The sequence below is a fragment of the Glycine soja genome, chromosome 11 (assembly GCF_004193775.1).
Source record: "Glycine soja cultivar W05 chromosome 11, ASM419377v2, whole genome shotgun sequence".
NCBI lineage: Eukaryota > Viridiplantae > Streptophyta > Magnoliopsida > Fabales > Fabaceae > Glycine > Glycine soja.
The window spans coordinates 11,621,878-11,642,473 of NC_041012.1; the positions used below are offsets into that span (position 1 = coordinate 11,621,878).

At 33.6% G+C, this 20,596-nt stretch overlaps 2 protein-coding genes across 3 annotated transcripts; one reads left to right on the forward strand and one right to left on the reverse strand.

Moving 5' to 3' along the window:
• Positions 1 to 1,013: 1,013 nt before the first annotated feature.
• LOC114373907 (E3 SUMO-protein ligase SIZ1-like) lies at positions 1,014 to 11,692 on the forward strand. Of its 2 annotated transcripts, none has more exons than XM_028331480.1 (17): positions 1,014 to 1,342; positions 1,442 to 1,574; positions 2,220 to 2,300; positions 2,719 to 2,761; positions 3,002 to 3,074; positions 3,297 to 3,459; positions 3,646 to 3,776; positions 6,035 to 6,103; positions 6,693 to 6,780; positions 6,862 to 6,937; positions 7,113 to 7,186; positions 7,304 to 7,411; positions 8,109 to 8,270; positions 8,356 to 8,460; positions 8,545 to 8,625; positions 8,717 to 9,938; positions 10,987 to 11,692. In XM_028331480.1, the coding sequence occupies exons 2-17, from the start codon at positions 1,551 to 1,553 to the stop codon at positions 11,124 to 11,126; spliced, it is 2,640 nt and encodes an 879-aa protein (XP_028187281.1). In that variant the 5' UTR covers positions 1,014 to 1,342; positions 1,442 to 1,550; the 3' UTR covers positions 11,127 to 11,692. The 2 variants fall into 2 exon arrangements, with proteins under 2 accessions (XP_028187281.1, XP_028187280.1); XM_028331479.1 differs by having other exon boundaries at positions 1,463 to 1,574.
• A 2,032-nt stretch (positions 11,693 to 13,724) lies between these two features.
• LOC114377202 (transmembrane protein 209) lies at positions 13,725 to 17,491 on the reverse strand. The gene is made up of 7 exons (XM_028335619.1): positions 17,235 to 17,491; positions 17,107 to 17,162; positions 16,114 to 17,036; positions 15,278 to 15,476; positions 14,982 to 15,167; positions 14,451 to 14,827; positions 13,725 to 14,277 (listed from the first exon to the last, which is right to left on the reverse strand). The coding sequence occupies exons 1-7, from the start codon at positions 17,396 to 17,398 to the stop codon at positions 14,137 to 14,139; spliced, it is 2,046 nt and encodes a 681-aa protein (XP_028191420.1). The 5' UTR covers positions 17,399 to 17,491; the 3' UTR covers positions 13,725 to 14,136.
• Between the last annotated feature and the right edge of the window lie 3,105 nt (positions 17,492 to 20,596).

The window sequence follows — 20,596 nt, forward strand, 5'->3', positions numbered from 1 at the left end:
CAATATCAAACAATATATAATATTTACACATTACCTTAAAATTATGTTTTATTACCTACATGTAACTCAATATTAGTTTCAAATTCATATTTTATTTAATGTTTTTTTTTTTTCTGTCAATACTTAAACATTATTATTATCCAAATAAACAAAATTATATAAGTGTGTACATATAGTAATAATTTATATTTATGAAATATCTCCTTTTGATTCTCTATGGTCATTCAAATTAATAGGAACGATGACTCAAACTAAGAGGAGATATTTCAAATTTTTATTGAAGAGTTAGATATTTTAATTATGTTAGTTAAAAAATAAGATTAATGTTAACATAAGATTAATGTTTAAAACAAAAAATAAATAAATAATTAATAAATATAATTTAATGCTAATCATCATCAAAATAAATCAATTTTGTCAATATCAATCAACATTTATTATTTTTTTATCTTTTGCGTTTAATTTGTTTCAATTTCCCTTTAATGAATGTTTCTTGGACTATTAACAAGTCTAAGGTACAGATTTTGACACATGTTTCAAATTCATATTTTATTTAATGTATTTTTTTCTGCCAATACTTAAATATTATTATTATCCAAATAAACTAAATTTTTAATCATTTCATAATGAATTTTAACACTATTGATAAAAAAAAAGTTAATGTTTATACCAAAAATGAGTATGTCTCATTTTGATTCTCCATGGTCAATCAAACTAATTCGAACGACTTTATTTGCAATATCATTAACAAGTCTATCGTACAGACCTTGACCCATGTTTCAAATTCATATTTTATTTAATGTATTTTTTTCTGTCAATACTTAAACATTATTATTATCCAAATTAACAAAATTATATAAGTATATACATGTAATAATTTATATGTATGAAATTTCAAATATTAGTATGAGTGTGTGCATCGGCACGAACGTCTCTCTAGTTAAGAAAGAAAAAAAAACTTATTCCCCTCCATGGCTGCACCAACCTCTTCCAAATTCACATTGATTGTTATCTTGGTCAATATTTTTTTTTCTCAATTTTCAGTAAGGAAGTAATAGAATAGAATATTGACATTGACAAAGGTATGGTCGTAGACGTGAGCGCATGGAAACCCAACCCGGACGTGTTGCCGTAGAAAAACCGGATTGGATAGTCGGCGATAGGTCCGAATTTTGTAAGTGGAGAGAGAGAGATTTGTTCTGGCATTGTTTTGAGTCTCCTCGATCGGTCAAAAGAACACGCAAAGCAAACCCAACCCAGCCACCCCCAACACAACACAAACCGTGTGCTAACAATAGTATAGTGGGTGTGAACCCCCAAACCCTAATCCTTCGTTTCTATGGTAATAATTCATTCTCTTCCATCGATCAATCACCGTTCCATTTTCATTTCGCTCAGTTCCATAGTTCGCTTTTTTTTTTTTTTAATTTGATTTAATCAGACCGAGTGCTGTTGGTGTCAGCATGCGCTAGCTTCGTCGTCGTCGTCATCGATTTTCCGGTTTGTGATTCTCGTGATTCTTCTCGGGCCGAATTATTGGGTTTGACGGCATGGATTTGGTACCGAGCGTCAAGGTATCCTTGATTTTTCAGTTTAGGGTCTCTAACGCACACACGCACGTTCTGAATTGACTTATAGATGAACAATTAAACACTTTGCTTCCGCTAGGGATTCATTTGCATGTATTGCTAATTCGTAAAAAAAAGAACGCTTATGATTGATTTATTTGGTGACCAGAAGTACACGAGGTTTAGATTTATATATATATATATTGGAAGAGCAAGCAAATTGTGTATTTTTTTTTAAATTGGATTTGCACGGAAATGTGAAGGAGCTTTTTTACTGCAAAACATGTATGTGCCTTGTTGATTTGATTGGTTGGACTTTAATTTTTTTTTTCTTTCTTTTCTTTATATTCTTGGTTATGTATCCTGTAACTGGTTTAATTTTTCTGTGATCTTTTTTTTTTTGTTAACGATATTATTGGATACTTTGTGGACAATGTGATTCCGTGGTTGGATACTTTTTAGTTATTCAATTTTTGATCCTGCTCTACTTTTTAGCTAGCTAAACTTGAATTCCATTCGCATTACTTCTTCAAACGATGGTATTTTTGTTTTCTTCTTTTGCTTTTATTCTAGTATTGGATTTTGTGTACTGTTGTATTAATCATTGGGGTATGCTATTTATTTTCCTGATTTATTGACATCTCTTTGTAGGAAAAGTTGAACTATTTTCGTATAAAAGAGCTCAAAGATGTGCTCACTCAGTTACACCTTTCAAAGCAGGGAAAGAAGCAGGTGAGATAATAAAACTATTACCTACTCCGCCTTTGTTATTGTGAGGCTTTTTCTATGATGAAACCTTGAACGCTAGTACTGACTGACACCCTGTTGAATATCATTTATTCTCTGATTACTGTTTCTTGTTGATAACAAGTTCTTCTGTTTATAATTTTCTTTTCTTTTGCATTTTCTAAACATGTTACATGCAATATATGGATCGTTGTATGGATAGACATCATACTTAATGGTTAATAATATGAGTTCACAACTCTTAAAATAGATGGATATTGTCAATTTATGACATGAAGTTTCATCATATTGTTGTAGTATCTTTGGTTTGGACTCCATATATCGTTTCCTTTTTAATCTAAATTTAATATGCTGTCTTTGAGTTTTTGGATGATATAGTGATGTTGTGTTTCGTCTTTTGCAGGATCTTGTTGATCGCATATTATCCGTTCTCTCAGATGAACAAGGTAAAGTTATGCACACATGCAGAAGCACAGGACTCAACCTTTGGGTCTAATTCTATCTTATACATCTGGTTTATTTTCACTATGTTTCTGTTTGAGTTGTGATTATGCCTATACATTGGAATAAATATGGTTCACTTTTACATTGTAGTGTGTCCAATTACAGGTTACTCACATGCCTCTCAATCTCTCTCCTTCCTCCTTTTTTCCTGTTAACTAAGCAACTTGTTGCTCTTTTCCCAGTTTCAAAAATGTGGGCTAAGAAGAATGCTGGTGGAAAAGAACAGGTGGCAAAATTAGTGGATGATACATATAGGTCAGTCTTAGCAACAACACTCTTGATAATATTTTCTTCTAGCTTTTGTATGCTTCAGATGCATACCGTGACGTAACATACTTGGCTTGAGTTCACATAAATGATCTGGTACCTTACTATTAGGTCTGGTTTACCTCAATTATAGTGCTCCATATATGATGTAATTTCTTGTCTTTGACTTTGTTACCGTTTATTCACATTCTTGTATTTTCTTTTACTTAGGAAAATGCAGATATCAGGGGCCACTGATCTAGCTTCTAAGGGACAGGGTGCATCAGATAGCAGTAGTGTAAAGGTTAAAAGTGAATTTGATGATGCTTTTCAACGAGATGTAAAGATTCGCTGTCTATGTGGAAGTAGATTGGAAACAGAGGATTTGGTCAAGGTGTACCATTAAATATGGTTTCTTATTTCTTTATGATAAAGAGAAACACTATACATCAGTACATGCAGATACTATTTATTCAGTCAATTTATTATCTCATCCACTTTTTTGGTGGTCAGATCCACTTTTCATTTATGTTTCTTAATATATAATTTTTTAATTTTAATTTTCCTCATCATATTGCAGTGTGATGATCCAAGATGCCATGTGTGGCAACACATCAGTTGTGTTATTATTCCCGAGAAACCTACCGAAGGCATCCCACCAGTTCCTGATAAATTTTATTGTGAACTCTGTCGTCTCACTCGTGCAGACCCGTATGTTGAATTCCCTGCTTACTTTAGCTAATAGCTATATGTGGAGTGGGCGATAATGATTTGTCTACAGGGTTTTCCTTATGATGAATTTTTAATTTTTGAATTTCATGTTAAAGGGTTTTAGCATGGCATTTTTTCTTCTAGGGTTGCATGGTTAACATTATTTGATTATGATTGCAATTTCTCAGCTACAATACTCTGTTGGTATGGTGAACTGGGCTTTTGTAGTTGTGAGCATGGTTATCAAACTTGCTAGTTGACTCGTAGAATTGAACGAGTTTACAAGTGCACAACCACCAACCGGGTGAACTCGCTAGCAAACTGGTTTTTGGGTGGACTCACATAAACTCGTGCAGACTTGGGTAGAATTGCTCAAACTCACGAGTTTGTGGGTGAGTCGGCAAGTTCAGTGGTGGAGGAAAAATTGCTAAATCGACAGTCGTTTTGGGCTTCTGTTTTGCGATTTCCCTCATCCTCCTTCTTTCTTTTCTCAATTTCTTTTTTCTCTTCTCCCTCACAATTTTTGTCTGGTTCAGTCTTCCCCATGCCGATTGAACTCGGTTCAGATGAAGCTCTGTTCAAGTGACTGCTGCTTTGACTCTGCTTGCTCTGTTCAAGTGACTGCTGCTTTGATTCTGCTTGCTCTGTTCAAGTGACTGCTGCTTTGACTCTGCTTGCTCTGTGAGAAGATTACCTGATTGAAAGAATAGAGCCCTATTTTAAAATGGCATCGTATTGGTTTTTTTTTTAAGAACTTTTGTCTTAGAGCAAATTATAGCAACATCCCGTGAGGTTTTGTGTAATTACACAAGCACTCCCTAATTTTTTAACCATTACTTTCACCTCCCTTGTAGGAGGTGTTGGTGTAAGTTTGGAGGGCATATTGAGGGGTTGTCAGTGTAATGTTTTCAAACATATAGGGGGTGTTAGTGTAATATTTTCAAACTTGAATGGAGGTTAATGTAGGAAAATCAAAAAAGGGTAGGGTTATGTGTAATTTGATAAAAGCTCAAGAGGTGTTGCTGTAATTTGCTCTTTGTCTTATCTGAAAGTTGGAACTCTCGGTTTGTTTTTGAATACATGGTGCCAGCTATTGTTGGAACTTTTTTAATACTTTTGAAAGTTAGAAGTTGTCTTTTGTTTATTTTTATTTAGCATAACATATAATGTATAATATGTTATTAATAGTAAATAATAATAATAGTAATATTAATGATATAAAAAACTATTTAAAACATAATATATAATATAATCAACTAAATAATAATATAATGGTATTATAAAATATAAAAAACTGTTTATAATAAACTAAATAATAATAACCTAAATAAAACAGGTATTTATATGTATTTGTTATTATATTATTTTAAGTAGACTAGACTCTTAGGAGTTATGAGTTTACCGAGCTATCACAAGTTTACGTACACTCTCGAGTTTGATAACCTTGATTGTGAGATGATACAAAAGTGCAATATTGTAAAAAAAGTTTCAGTCTGATGATTACTTTATGGCCCAATAATGGTTCTGGAGTTTGTGAATTTGTTCATGCTTATTCAGTCATTCTTCTATGGTAACATTGTTATATCTTAGTGTGTTCAGGTTAGTTGTGAAAAAAAATATTTCAATAAGTTATAAACTTCTAGTTGATTATAGATATAAGTTATTTTTGGTATATTAGTTATAAGGTGATTTTAAGATAATTTATTTTGTTTTGAATGTCTAATAAAAAACCATTTAATTTTATATTAAATCGCGAATGGGCTATAAGTTAATTTGTAGTAGTTAGTTTTATATTTTAAAAAATAATCAATTGTCGATGATAAAATGGGAAAACAAAAGTTAGCTAAAAAAATAATCTGATAGCTTTTGATCACGAGGTCTAAAGTTTTGCTTACGATTGAAAGCTTTTTCCTTTAGAAAAAGGTTTTTTATTACTGATAAATTTGTTGATCATTCTAGCTTTAAAAGCTTCCCCCCCCCCCCCCCCCCACAAACAATAATCATATTCAAACATGTACCTAGTCTTTTAGTTATGCCTAGAGATAATCATTATGATTAGTTTCTGACTCACAAAGATGCTTGAGTTATATGTTTTCTTTCACTTTAATTCTTTTGTTCTGTTTTATTGAATGGCTCTTGCCTCATTTTGTCTGTTATATTCTTTCATAATTGACATTGTTAGTCTATACTTTTTATTATTTAGTATTTTTCATATTTTTGCCACTCAACTTTGTAGCTTCTGCTGTTCTCTGTTACAGATTTTGGGTTTCAGTGGCACACCCTTTGCATCCTGTGAAGTTGACCACAACCAGTAATCCAACTGATGGGTGAGTACATGGTGTGGGGTTGTTGAAATTAATTTGGTGTAATTGGGTTTATTTCTTTATTAACTGAATTCCTTGTTAATACTGGGATTTTAAATATACTGTTTGTTACCTAATTTGCATATAAGAGACTAAGATGTCCTTCATTCTGCCTTTTTTTGTTTTGTTTTGGGGGGAAGGGGTGGGTGGGGGGGAGGGGGGTGTTGCAGTGGGGAAATTGTCTAATTCTTTTTGAGCACGAGTGCAAGTTCCTTGCCTTGGTGATAAGCTTTTAAATTGTTTTTTTCGAGTTATGTTGATGCAGTGTACTGTATGTTTTGTTAATTAAAATTCTCTAGGTATTGAGTTTGATTTTTTGTGATGGAATTTACTCAGGTAAATAACCTGTTAAGAACTGTAGATTTTCTCCTTTTCTTCTCTCTCTGTTTCCTTAAATCTTTATTAGGTGCAGTTTGGCTAGTAAACTTCATTTTGTTTCCAAGCCACAACCCTGTGCAAATAATTATCTGCATTGATGTTTAAAACCAAATTTTCAATGTGGCTTTCTTCCTGAATGGCTTATGTTAACCGTATTCCTTTTTGAATTTTTCAGAAACAACCCAGTGCAGAGTGTGGAGAGAACATTTCAACTGACTAGAGCTGACATGGACTTAGTATCAAAACCAGAATTTGATGTTGAGGTTGGTTTGGATATTCTGTGCATGTATAATAATGCATATCCTTCTATGCATTGGTTTTCTTACTAAAAATATGACTTGTAGGCTTGGTGTATGCTCCTGAACGACAAGGTTCCATTCAGGATGCAATGGCCACAGTATACAGACCTGCAGGTCAATGGTATGTTTTGAGTCATGCTCTCCTTACTAATTTGGAACTAGATTTCATGTTGGAAGTCTAGTTTATTTTTCATGGTATGTTATGGGACTAGAAGCACATCATTTTAAAGTAAAACACCAAATATATGTTTGTGATGAAATCTATTTTCCTTGATTTGACCATTGTGATTATATAGGTGTTCCTGTTCGTGCAACTAACAGACCTGGTTCACAGTTGCTTGGGGCTAATGGTCGGGATGACGGTCCAATTGTAAGTTTGTTGTCATATACAGTTATGAATTGTGCAACTATTTAAAATTGTGAGACAAGTTCATTTACTATTTGTATTTGTTTTATTCAATTTCTTATTGTATTTCTCTTTTGTCAGATCACGCCATATACAAAAGACGGAATTAATAAGATTTCCTTAACAGGATGCGATGCTCGCATTTTTTGTTTAGGGGTTCGTATTGTTAAAAGGCGCAGCATGCAGCAGGTAGATTGCACTCTTAGCTTGATAAATTTATAAGCAAACTATTTTTAGTTACTGTTGGTTCCTTAATCCATCCTTGTGATATTGAAATAATCAAGTTTAAAGTATTTCCCTGTATGATGTTGGGCCAAAGTTCTTGATATTGGTTCCTTTTTATTGATTTCTTTTGAAACTTGACAAATCATGACATGCTTTTGCAATTATCTTTATTGTCAATTTTGAATAACACCTAACCACACTCAACCTTGGAAGATGTTTCTTCTTCCACTATAAATTGGAAAGCTTGTGTATGGGCCTCAAAAAGTGTTGCTTCTATTCTAAAGTAAGTTAAAATATTTTGATTTTTTTTCATATAGTTTCTTGAGCATTGTTTCGGTTCAAGTTGTCTGGCTTATGAGACTTTTTTGAATAAAAGAATGCTAATTTTTTTCACATAATGATAACTAGATCTGGTTTGGGTTTTGACCAAGTTTTCTGGTTTTAATTGGTTGTGACTTGCTTTTGGTTCAACTCTTCTCTGTTGTTTGTTATTGAGACAGACCGGAAGCCTGGTTGTCAATTGTACCGTCCTATCAGTCTGTTTTTAGATGTTGGTGTTGAATTTTATGTTTCTACTTTGTTGTGAATATGCTTAACATACAACTGCTTCCCTTCCGCTACTCTTATAAACTTGTTAAATAGTTGAGTCTTTGTTATCTAGATCCTAAACTCAATCCCAAAGGAGTCTGATGGAGAGAAATTTGAAGAAGCTCTTGCACGTGTCTGCCGTTGTGTTGGGGGAGGAAATGCAGCTGATGATGCTGATAGTGACAGTGATTTGGAAGTGGTTTCAGATACTTTCACTATCAACCTTCGATGTCCTGTATGGCTTTCATCAATAGATGAATTATTTTAGCAATTCATGAAGTCCTTCTAATCAGTTTTTTTTTTTTTGGTGAAAATTTTAGATGAGTGGTTCAAGAATGAAGATTGCAGGAAGATTTAAACCCTGTATTCACATGGGTTGCTTTGATCTTGAAGTTTTTGTGGAAATGAATCAGCGATCAAGAAAGGTTAGGTTCTAACAAATGTTATGTTGCATGATTTAAACCCCAATGTAGTGATTTTAAGTCTGATGAATTGAATTGTTTCTACAGTGGCAATGTCCTATATGTCTCAAAAACTATGCTTTGGAGAATATCATCATTGACCCTTATTTCAATCGCATCACTTCTATGGTAGTTACTTAAAAATTTAATAATTTCTTGTGTTCATAAATCTTCCATTCGACAAAATTCTGTAGTTATTTAAATTACTTTGGTGGTATAGATGATGAACTGTGGCGAAGAAATTGCAGAGATTGAGGTGAAGCCTGATGGTTCTTGGCGTGTTAAGGTAAAGAGTGAAAGTGAACGCCTGGAATTAGGAAATCTAGCACAGTGGCGCCTTCCTGATGGAACCCTTTGTGTTTCAACTGATGGAGATGTTAAGAGAGTGGATACATTGAAGCAGGTTAAACAGGAAGGTGTTTCAGACAGTCCTGCTGGTTTAAAACTTGGCATAAAGAAGAATTGCAATGGAGTTTGGGAAGTCAGTAAACCTGAGGGCACAAACACCTCTTCTGGTAATAATTTGAAAAGGGTTTTTGGAAATCCCGAACAGGTTGTTATTCCAATGAGCAGCAGTGCCACTGGAAGTGGTCGGGATGGTGACGATCCTAGTGTAAATCAGGGTGGTGGTGGGCATATTGACTATTCCACTACAAATGGGATTGAGATGGATTCTTTGTGTCTCAATAATGTTGATTTAGCATATGAATATACTGCACCCAACACTTCTGCCCAGGTGGGTGGTGCAGAAGTTATTGTTCTTAGTGATTCTGAAGAAGACAATGATCTGTTGGCATCTCCTGCAATTGCATATAAGAACAACAGAAATGATGCTACAGATGGTTACTCTGTACCACCACCTGTAATTGTTGATTCATATACTGAAGATCATAATCTTGGTGGAAATTCATGCTTGGGACTCTTTCCTAATGATGATGATTTTGGGATGTCTTCCCTATGGCCATTGCCTTCTGGAAGTCAAGCTGGTCCTGGCTTCCAGTTATTTGGTTCTGATGCAGATGTGTCTGACGCATTGGTCCATCTGCAGCATGGTCCTATGAATTGCTCCTCGTCACTAAATGGTTATGCATTGGCCCCAGATACTGCTTTGGGATCTGGCGGTATCTTGCAAGAGTCCTCTGCTGGTCGCTCAGTTGCTGATTTGAATGGTGGTTTGGTGGACAATCCATTGGCATTTGGTGGAGATGATCCCTCATTTCAGATTTTTCTCCCCACAAGACCAGCAGATTCATCCATGCACAATGAATTGAGAGATCAAGCAAATGTGGCTAATGGTGTCTGCACTGAGGAGGATTGGATATCCCTTAGACTTGGAGGTGGTGCTGGTGGTAACAATGGTGATGCTCCCACTCAAAATGGGTTGAATTCTAGACATCAAATCCCAACCAGAGAAGGCGCCAAGAATACTTTGGATGATACTGGTTTGTTGCTATCTGACCTTACTGAAATGTTCCTTATTTTTTAGTGGAAGTTACTCTTGTTGGAAACTCCTTTTTATTTCATGGCAGTGTGCAGTTGAGTGTGACTATAGGTAGGAAATGGAGCATTTTTTCAATGAGAGAATAATAAAATATATTTAATGAAGCAAAATTGACCATATCCTTTAAATTAATAAAAGTAAAAGAAAAAATTAGCAGATTTTTTTATAAAATAAAAGTGTGTCCTTGTTATATATGTAATACATCATAATATATTTTAGTTTAGATAGATGTAATTTATAATAAAAAATTATAAAATAATTTGATAAAATATATGCTCTGCAAAATAGAACATCTTGGCCTTAATAATTGAGTTTTGTGACAAGAATATTTATTATGCATCCTTTTAACACTTGAAAATGTATGCATTCTTGAAAGCATGTTAGTTTTTTTTCTTGGACGCCTGTCTCTGCTATGTGTCTCTACTGTAGATTTTAATTCTTTTGAGATAGAGTTTTTAATTCTTTCATGCGTGATTTTTAGTACATCCCTAAGCTTCATATCATGTTTATTTGAGAGGGACTATGAAAGAGGATTGGAAGCTGGGTATTCAGTTTCTTTGCATCGAGCACTGCTATTCCTTCTGTTAAATGGTTAGAAACCTTCAAATGTTTAGTTGTGGATTTGTTAAGATACACTATATGGCTGTGTTAATCTGCTGATGCGTCATATCCTTGTGTCAGAAAAAGAATTTTTAGAACTCTATTCCTAAAATCACCCAAATGCCCATAATTTGTTTACTTGCATAGAAATTAGAAAGTATAAATGTTTTTTTTTATTACTTGAAAATTTGGAGGATGTTAAGTTGAGGAGGTTGGTGTTCTCTACATCTATATGCATTTTGCACCTTCTTCCATTCTCCTCACCTTCCTCATTGTGTTTGGCCCCCTATCAGATAATTGCATTTTGACCTGAGTCAATGATCATTAATGCTGTTTTGAAGAGAAAAAAATCCATTAATTTTCTTGATTAGTTATTCCTCTTTATGCAGCTTCTTTACTCCTTGGGATGAATGATGTTAGATCTGACAGGGCAAGAAGGCAAAGATCAGATAGCCCTTTCTCCTTTCCTCGGCAAAAGCGTTCAGTAAGGCCCCGCTTGTACCTTTCTATTGATTCAGATTCAGAGTAAAGGTCAGACCTTGTGTCTCAAGAACTTTAGGTACTCTTAACATCAGATTTCGTATTTAGAAATTGAAGAAAGTTGAGAGGCATTTTTGGTCCTCATGAAATGGCAGTTAATACATAATGATAATGTGGTCTGAGGCATCTCTGGTGGAACAGAGCTACAAATTACCCTGTGCCAAAATGCTTTCACCTACCCCATTGGCAAAGATGTTGGCCCTAATGATTCTTTGCTCTTGATATCTAAATTGTCCTTGTGACAGATGTTTGCTGGGGGTATAGTGCTGGTTTGTTGTATAGTTAATCATTCAAATCTGTAGTTCAAACTTTCAAATTTGGTGGTATATTATTTCTGCATTTTTGTCTCTGCTGAGAGCAATAACCTGTAAATGTTTTAGCCACATATCAGATCCAACAGTGAAATCAAAGATATTGTTTCTGGCCATTTTTCTAGAATACTATGTTGTCTCAAGTATCATGCCTCATGATCGGCCAAGATAGACGCCCATTTCATAACACCTGGACGTTGATATTTATTTAACATGTTTAGGCACCTATGATGCCTCCCCGTAAGGATCTATCTATATTTCTTGCCTGGCTAAGTATTTGGTTTCAGATGAGCTTCTTGTCATTATTCTTTGTTTGCATAGTTGAATAGAGACAAGAGAAAAGAGCCCCTAAACGTAATTGATTAGCCTACTATTATTGACAATTATTTTAAGCTCGTTTGGCTGATCAATATAGGTTGGTATCTATATTAAATTTAATTTTTATGTAACTTTTTTATATTCTCTGTCCTCAATTACAAGGTTATTTCAATTAATTCACTCCCTTGAGAAAAATAGTTGGTTTAATTAATTATATTAAATTTGTTAACTATTTGTACTAGTATTTTAATATTATTTTTTCTTATCTTTTTATCCACTTAATTATTTTTCATTTAAGTTTGGACTAAAAATAATTAAGAGAATGTAGGAAAGAATAATTAATATATCTAGAAATTAAAAAAGTGATCTTATAAAAAAGTGATCTTTTAAAACTATAATTTTTTTATTTGGTCCCCAAAGAAAATATTCTAGCGGTCTCTATAGTTTATTGCTGACAAAATATCATCATTTTAAAATTAAAACTCACATTTTATTTATTAATATACCAACTTTTAGTTTAATTCTTTTTATAATTTAAGTTTTGGTTTATGTTTCTTATTTTTTTTATGAAAAGGAAACACTTTTAAGTCTATTATTATAAATTCATTACATGATGTAATAGTTAAAAAATATTTAACATGAATTGTTTAATATAATCATTAGAAGAAAAACTAACAATGAGAAGAATAATATTATTCAATAACATGTCATTTTAATTTTAATTAAAAAAGACAAATAACAAATAATTTCAATCTATTAATAAAAACAACATAAAAAATTACTACATAACTATTTTCTTAAAAAAATAAGTCCCTTTTAGCCGTGTACACTGCCTGTGTGTTTCAACATGTAAAATGTATAGAGGAAGTAGGATGATTTTAAATTTTATATATAGGAATCAAAGATCAAAACTAAAGTGTTCCCAACAATTTACATATTTTGCTGAGTTAGACCCAATGGTATATTCAATTACTTATTCAAACGTGTCTCAACATCTTTTAGATTAGCTTATCCGCCATCCTCCTTATAAGATCACTTTTTTAATTTATAGATATATTAATTATTCTTTCCTACATTCTCTTAATTATTTTTAGTCCAAACTTAAATGAAAAATAATTAAGTGGATAAAAAGATAAGAAAAAATAATATTAAAATACTAGTACAAATAGATAACAAATTTAATATAGTTAATTAAACCAACTATTTTTCTCAAGGGAGTGAATTAATTGAAATAACCTTGTAATTCAGGACAGAGAATATCAAAAAGTTACATAAAAATTAAATTTAATATAGATACCAACCTATATTGATCAGCCAAACGAGCTTAAAATAATTGTCAATAATAGTAGGCTAATCAATTACGTTTAGGGGCTTGGCTTAATGTAATGAAACATATTTTAGTGAAATTTTGCATTTATTTTTAATGCAATGCATATTTATATTTTTTACTATTTGTATATAAGAGCTCATTATATTGTTGTGTTTCGGGCCTATAAAATGTTAAGACCGATCTTGCACATAACTATGAAGCTAGAGATTTGCTTTGAAATTCTTAGTTCCATTTAAACTAAAACACCTAACTATTCGTTACATACTAATTATACTAATCATAATTTCATTTCTTATACTATGTACTTGTTTTTTTTTATCATACTATGTGCTTGTTAATACACTAAAAAAACCTCAATCCATGATTAAGATTGGTTGAGATGAATTATTGTAAATCTCTATATACATATCTTCAATTCTTACAAATAAAAAATTCCACCCAACCCATGGTGTTCGTCCCCTATGACCATCCACATTCCAAGCTTACAACCAGCATAATTTAATTCAGTTATTATGGCAAGTGAAACATTTACTTCGGTACCCACCCATTAGGACTACAATTTGTTCGGGCATAGTGTCTAAATAAGTCAATTTTTGTTATAAAAAAAAAGGTGTTGATAACATGTTCAGAAACAGAAAAATGCAATTAAATTACATTAAAATATGCTCTGTTTTAGTTTCTGTTTGTTTTAGTTTTATCAACCAAATCAAATGGGCCGGGACAAGTTTCCCCCAAGGAAAGCATCGAGTATGTAGAGAACTGCATTCGAGGAGGAAGGGCATACAAAGAGACTGTAAATCTTTTGGTCAGGAGCAATCCAAATTTCATTTCTGACAAAGTGCAATATCCCAGGTACAGTTAAATGGTTGAGCCGGGAATTGTAAACATCATAATTCTAATCAACACCCAAAATCAGGAGTTCAACTCCAGCGTGTTCTTACCTGCAATGTCTGGCTCCAAGAATTGCGATTTACTGCAGAAGTTGTAGTCCGCGTGCTGAATGTTGATAGAAGCAGAGTGGTTTCTCAATCATACAAAATTTAATCTTCATATTCTGCTTCCATAACCGGGAGAATGCTTAAAGCTGAAGCGCCTAAATGCATGCCCCTAATAACACCTCCATACCCGATCTTAATTTTATGGCACAGAAGCAAGATGGAATCCCAAAGTGCCGTTCTTCCCTGACAAATCCATAGCTGTTAGCAAACCAACATGAAAAAATAACAGTAGGCTAGTAGCCTGCTTGCTCACAATGTACACTATGATATGTATTGGAATGTGGGTTAAATAATAAAGAAGGCTCAAAAGTATTTGATGTCAGTTCATAACCTGAAGCTATACAGGCATTACTGACCTGAAGAGAAAACTGCAGTTTCTTATCCCAGTACAAGGCAAAAATTGGGGGACCCTGCTTTCCAACTGCTAGTATACATGCTCCTGGGTGCAGCACAGAAGGGACAGCAGACACTACAGCAATGTATTTCTCTGGAAACCTTTCCTTTGGGGGAAGGACTCCCAAGAATAATGGGTTTTTGCCAGATTGAGCTCCAGCATATGACATGGCATCCACATGTAACATCCATTTTGGATGTTCTAGGAAAGCGCAGAACAGATACAACAGCAAGTGAGAATCCGAAGGTAGCTCAAGTGTCCACTTTTTATTCGTTTTATCGTAAACCTCCCCACTTCCAAGATACTCATAATTCTTCAAGCATGTTCCTTCTGCAAGCTCTGAAAATTAAGACAAGGTTAACTAAAGTTAGATTACATTGGTGTATGCTGGCCATGAAACCAATCAGATTAATAATGTTCTGCTTCAATTTATTTAGGAAATCCGATGAGGGTTAATGACAAATAAGAGCCATATATCCATAATTCTGTCTACCTCGGATCCTTTGCACAGTGTAATCAGCACGAACACTGCTTTGAGGTAGCAAACCTTTAACCCACTCTCCTTTAACCAAGGCTTGAAGCCTTTGGTGTTCAGTGATAGCATCCACACAATCCTGCATGATAGAAACTAAAGAAGTCTGCTGTGGAGACTGCTGCATATTAGATACAAGCAACTTGGCTGTATACAAATATAAACCAAGTGGAATTTGTCAGAAATCAGAAGCTATCAGCAAATATAATACAGTTGGAAGAAAATCACATTTAATTCACTAATGTGAAGCGACATACATTTGGAAGAATCTATAGCCTGCACAAGAGTAGAATGTAACTGATGAAGTAATCCATCTTCATTGAGAGACAGTGCAGGTTGCCACTCTTGATTCTTATCAATTGTTGGCAAAGCAGAAGGGATGCCAGTAGACAGCATATCACTGCCCACTTGACTAATCGTGATTGAAATACCAAGTTTAGCAGCTGCTTGCATAACCTATCAATATGGAAATCTTAGAGCCAGGGAATTAGTTGATGCCCCAATCATGTTGGATGTTAAGGGCTTCTAACTTAAATTAACGAGTAAGAGCTCATTCGAATACAGTGCCAAAATGAGTTTTTGACTGCTTTTGCCTAGTTTGGGTGGCTCAGCCACACATTAATTTGAGCGGCTTAGATTTCAAAAATTGATATTTCAGCAAAAGAAAAACTCTTTAGTGTTCAACCTTTTGCAGTAGTATTACCAGCCATAATCTATATTAGTCAAATAATGCAAAGTATGCTTTATAGTTATACCCATTTTTCTTGGTGATTAATTACGTAGCAAACCTTAAGTAGTTTTTCCGAATTAACCAAACAAGACTCATTCTTCTTATAACGTGAATAGATAAACACACTCTAAAAAGCAACCTGACCCAAAATTAATTCCCTCCAAAACCAGCTCTACGCAGTTATCGAAGCACAAGAATGAGAGGTCCTGAAATTCTCCACAAAAATTTCACATCAAATACTACTTTGTCTGTCATTGAAAATTATTGTTGCCATCACATATATTGACTTCCACAGTCAATATTTTTTCTTGTTTGTTTAACCTTGCTTTGAACATAAAAGAAGAAATGAAGAATAAACCAAACCTGAATGTGACTTGTCTCGATTTTGTTAAGCAAAGGATTGAGCAGAACCGAAGCAAACCATTGCCTGAGTCGATCATGCCACCGTTCAATTTGAGGATAGATGCCAAGATGTTCAAAAGCTTGAACAAATTCTTCCATGGACATTGGTGCAGGAAACTCGCCCTCACCCTTCTTAGGGGGAGTATTAAACTTTTGCGAGCCCGGAGACATCCTCACAGGCCTCAATGGTGTACGCCTTGCAGTTCCTGAGGTATTAGCTGAGCCTGTAACTGTACTAGGGCTCACAATGCCAAAACCAGGAACTGTAGGAGGTGGGGTAGACATCTTCCCCGCTGATTCATTGATCCTTTCATCCACTTCAGCTAAGAATCTCTCCAGCTTTTCCTCGGACGTTATCTTGTTAGCAGAGGAGACTCGCCTGTTGGACCAAGGACTCGAAACCACCGAATCCACGCCAGCCAAACTCCTAGGTGGAGAAACCACACCCGGCGAAAGATACAACGACGCCAAACCTGGTGACCTTGATGGAGTACCACTAGAACGAGCAGCACCACCCCTATTAGAGTTTGAACCATCGGCATCAATGCGAGACGAAGAACCTCGAGTGGGACTGGGAATTGGCTGGTGAAGAGGAACCAGCAAACCTGAAGAAGGCAGTTGGGGTTTAGACTTGGGGGGCTTCTTCGCCGAGTCAGGTTGAACCAAATCAACCTTTGGCTTCACTCCTAAAAGCCCTAATTGATGTTTGGTTAGCAAAATCTCATTCCTATGAACACTGTTAGAATCAGACAGAGACTTAGCCGCAACAGCAGCACCTCCGCCAGCATACCTAGCTCTACGCAGAAACACAACGTTGAAGAGTGCAGAAACAGTTCCAATGAAGATAAAACCCACTATAGCTTGTAGCGTCTTGGCAAGCCAATCTGAAGTTCAAAAAATGGATCAGAAATTACCCTAATTAAAAAATGAATAAAATTGAGGTTGAAAACTTACAAGCTGTGACAGGGGACAAAGTTCCAAAGCACAAAATGTGGACGAAGCCGTTTTCCCTGCAATGTGTGAATGTTATGCAGAGTGGAATTGTTGTGAAGAGAAGAGTGAGAGAGTGAACATTCATTCACCTGAAGAAGACAGCGAGAAAAACGAATGCGGAGGCAGAGAAGAAGGAGAGGATGGAGAGGATTGTGGAATTGGAAGGTTGAAGACTGTTGGAAGTGAGAACCGCAGAAAAGGAAGGATTTTGATAGACACTGAACTTCGATTTCGGTGGAGAAGGAGAAGCCATGGGAATTGGGAACCAACCAACCTCGCTAGGGTTTTGGTTTTGGTTTTGGGGTTTAAGCTTCTTTCGCACTTCAATTTACAAACTCATGTCTTCCCGCACATCTTCCTATGCTAATATATAATATAAAAGACATATAATTTTGTGTAACTAATGTCGGTTTTCACCATCATTTTATTTTTATTCTTAATAATATTAAATTAGTAATGATAATTATTTTTTTTAATTATGTAAATTAAAACTGATCCATCACCCATTAACTACTTTCCATTTTTATTGGATAATTTTACTTTTAAATAAATTCTTAAATTTTAATATTTTCTTTTAACTTACATTCATTTTCTATTACTTTTAGTACTTTTTATTTTATTATTTTTTATTATCTATATTTAAATTCTATTTTTTATTATTTAAAAAATTTAGAGAGACACGACCCCTAATAATAATAACGAGAGTGAAAAGTAATACAAATTAGGTTATTACTTTTTATTATGATTTTTAAAAGGAGAGGATAAAAAAGAGAGAGAAAAACCTGAAATCACAAAATAATAATGATAATAGTTTAAATTAAAGTGAAAATTAAATCTAATTACAAAAAATTCGGTTAAACTATATTTTTCATCTTTGTAAAATTAACAAAGTAAAAAATATGTTAAACTATGTTTTTCATCCATATAAAGTTAGCAAAGTTTGAATTTTTTTCCTGTACAAATTTTTATCGATTCTTCTTCCATATAAAAATATAACATTTCATTTTATTTCTTTTTTTGCCTAAAATTAAGTTTGAATGAATGTAGACCTATCTGTCTAATATCTATCTAATAAGAATTAGACACATGTATCTTTCTTTCTTTCCCTTTCTTTGATCACATGACTTGCAAGTACCTTTCTCCAATCCACTTAATCAAAGATTTATTCGTCTCCCTTTCACTAGATCCCGACAACCACTATCCCTCTTTGTCACTTCCTTCCTCATTATTATCACCACCACAACCTTTTCCTCTTATCTAATCATTCTCTCCCTCCCTGATCATGTCTTCATTATCATTGTTGTCAAAGAGTTGTCACATTCCTTCCTCTAAAACAACATCATCTTTTTGGTCTTTGCACATGCTTGCTGAAAAGCAAAAATGATACTGCCATTGAGTTAGGTATATTTACTAAAAACAAAAACACAACATTTTTCATTCCTCAATTTTCAAAGATGATATTTACTCAAATGAATATCATGACAAAATCTTTTGTTGAAATATGCACGTGTGTTTATAGACATGTATATTTAAAAAAATATACAATTTAAGTACAACAAATATATTGGTTGAACAAATAATAAATTGACAAGTCATATATCTTTTCTTCGTAAATTGAAGTAATACACAAATTTAATTAAGAAATTACAGAAGAAACAAAACAAATCATGTTGAACTTTAAGTAAGAAAAAATGTGTCAAATGTCTCTGAAAAATAAGGAGGGACCAAAACATTATTAATATTTTTAGAAAATATAACAGTTCAATAATCAAAATGATGTCATTTTACTATTGCATTTATATATGTGACACTTTTTTCGTCCAAGATCTTACGTGACACTTGGGAGTGGCTTAATTGCGATTAAGTATGTGAGAAAAGCAAGGAAGGGTAGAGAAATACAAAGTTGATGGTGGTTTGGTTGCAACAAGTAGTATTGTAGTAGAGAGTTTTTTTAAAAAAAAAATAGGGGGATCCATAGAGAAAAATTTCCTCACCTAGAAGAAGATATTTAAGAGGAAATTGTACTCTATTAGCATGTTGTTGTGGGATGGAAATCACCTATCTCCTTCCCTATCTTACAGGTCTTGTCCCTCCAATAAAATAACGCCACGCCAATTAAAATTCCAGTTCACTCTTTCAAAAGGAGGTGTTATGACTGTTGTGGGTGACAACGATATTGATGGTGTAGACATTGAAGGCATTGTTGGTGAGTTCTTTAGTTGGAGGAAAGCATACCATTGGTGCAAATGAAGTTTTTCGGGTCGGGAGTTTCGGATTTGGATCACGACATGGGTGGATAGGAGAGAAAGACTGAGTTTGAATTTCAATTGATGTGGCGCTATTTGATTGGTGGGATTGGAAGAGGACATGTGATTTCCATTTGTTGTTGTGCTACATTCCATGTGTTGAACTTGTGACTCTTTTCCTACCACATAATAATAATAAGGGTAATAATCATTTTTGTCCCTGAATGTGTAATTCGCTGACAAATGCATATATGAAATATGAAAATACAAAATTTAGTTCCCGAAAGTGTAAAAAGTGCAACAAATATATCTGACCGTTAACTTTCGCTTATCACAATTAATAAAATAGCCTACGTGACACAGATGGACGAATTTGTTACTGAAATGATTGTCAACATGGTCATATCTAATTGTCAACATAAGGGCATATTTGTCATATAATATTTTCTTGATTTTTCGTCTTTCCACTCCGTTAACAAATGTGTCCCTAAAAGATGAAAATACAAAATTTAGTCTCCAAAATAGTCAATATTCGAAGAAGTGAAATATGACATATATGTGTATCCGGATGTCAATATATGTGTATCCGAACGTCAATATTCAAAATAGTCAATATTCGCTGACAAATGTATCCCTGAAAGATGAAAATACAAATATATCCGGACGTTAACTTTCGTCCATCACCGTTATAAAATAGTCAATATTCGAAGAAGTGAAATATGATATATATTTATCTTTTAGTTATAGTAGATTGTGACTATTATAATTTGGAAAAATTTATAATGATTGGTACGCTATTATAATGTTTATTTTGGTAAATTGACACAATGTTTATTTTAGATAATTTCTACTGTGACAGTCAAATTATGATTGATAATCAATATTATTGTTATTATTGTGTTTATTTTAAATTATTCAATATATTTTTTTAAGTGATCATTGTAATGTTATGTTTATAACGATAAAAATTACAAAAATTTATCTTAAAATTATATTTTACCCTCAAATGAAATAAAATTTTAGGTCTAACAAATTATTCCAATAGAGGCATATTGATATTTAAGTTCAATAAAAATTACTAATAGTTTTGTCCAATAATAACAATTTATTAACATTTTGGTCCCATGAAACATACTGACATCTAAGTCCAAAACAAATTACTGACATTTTTTCTTCAATAAAAAATATTGACATTTTTCATCTAA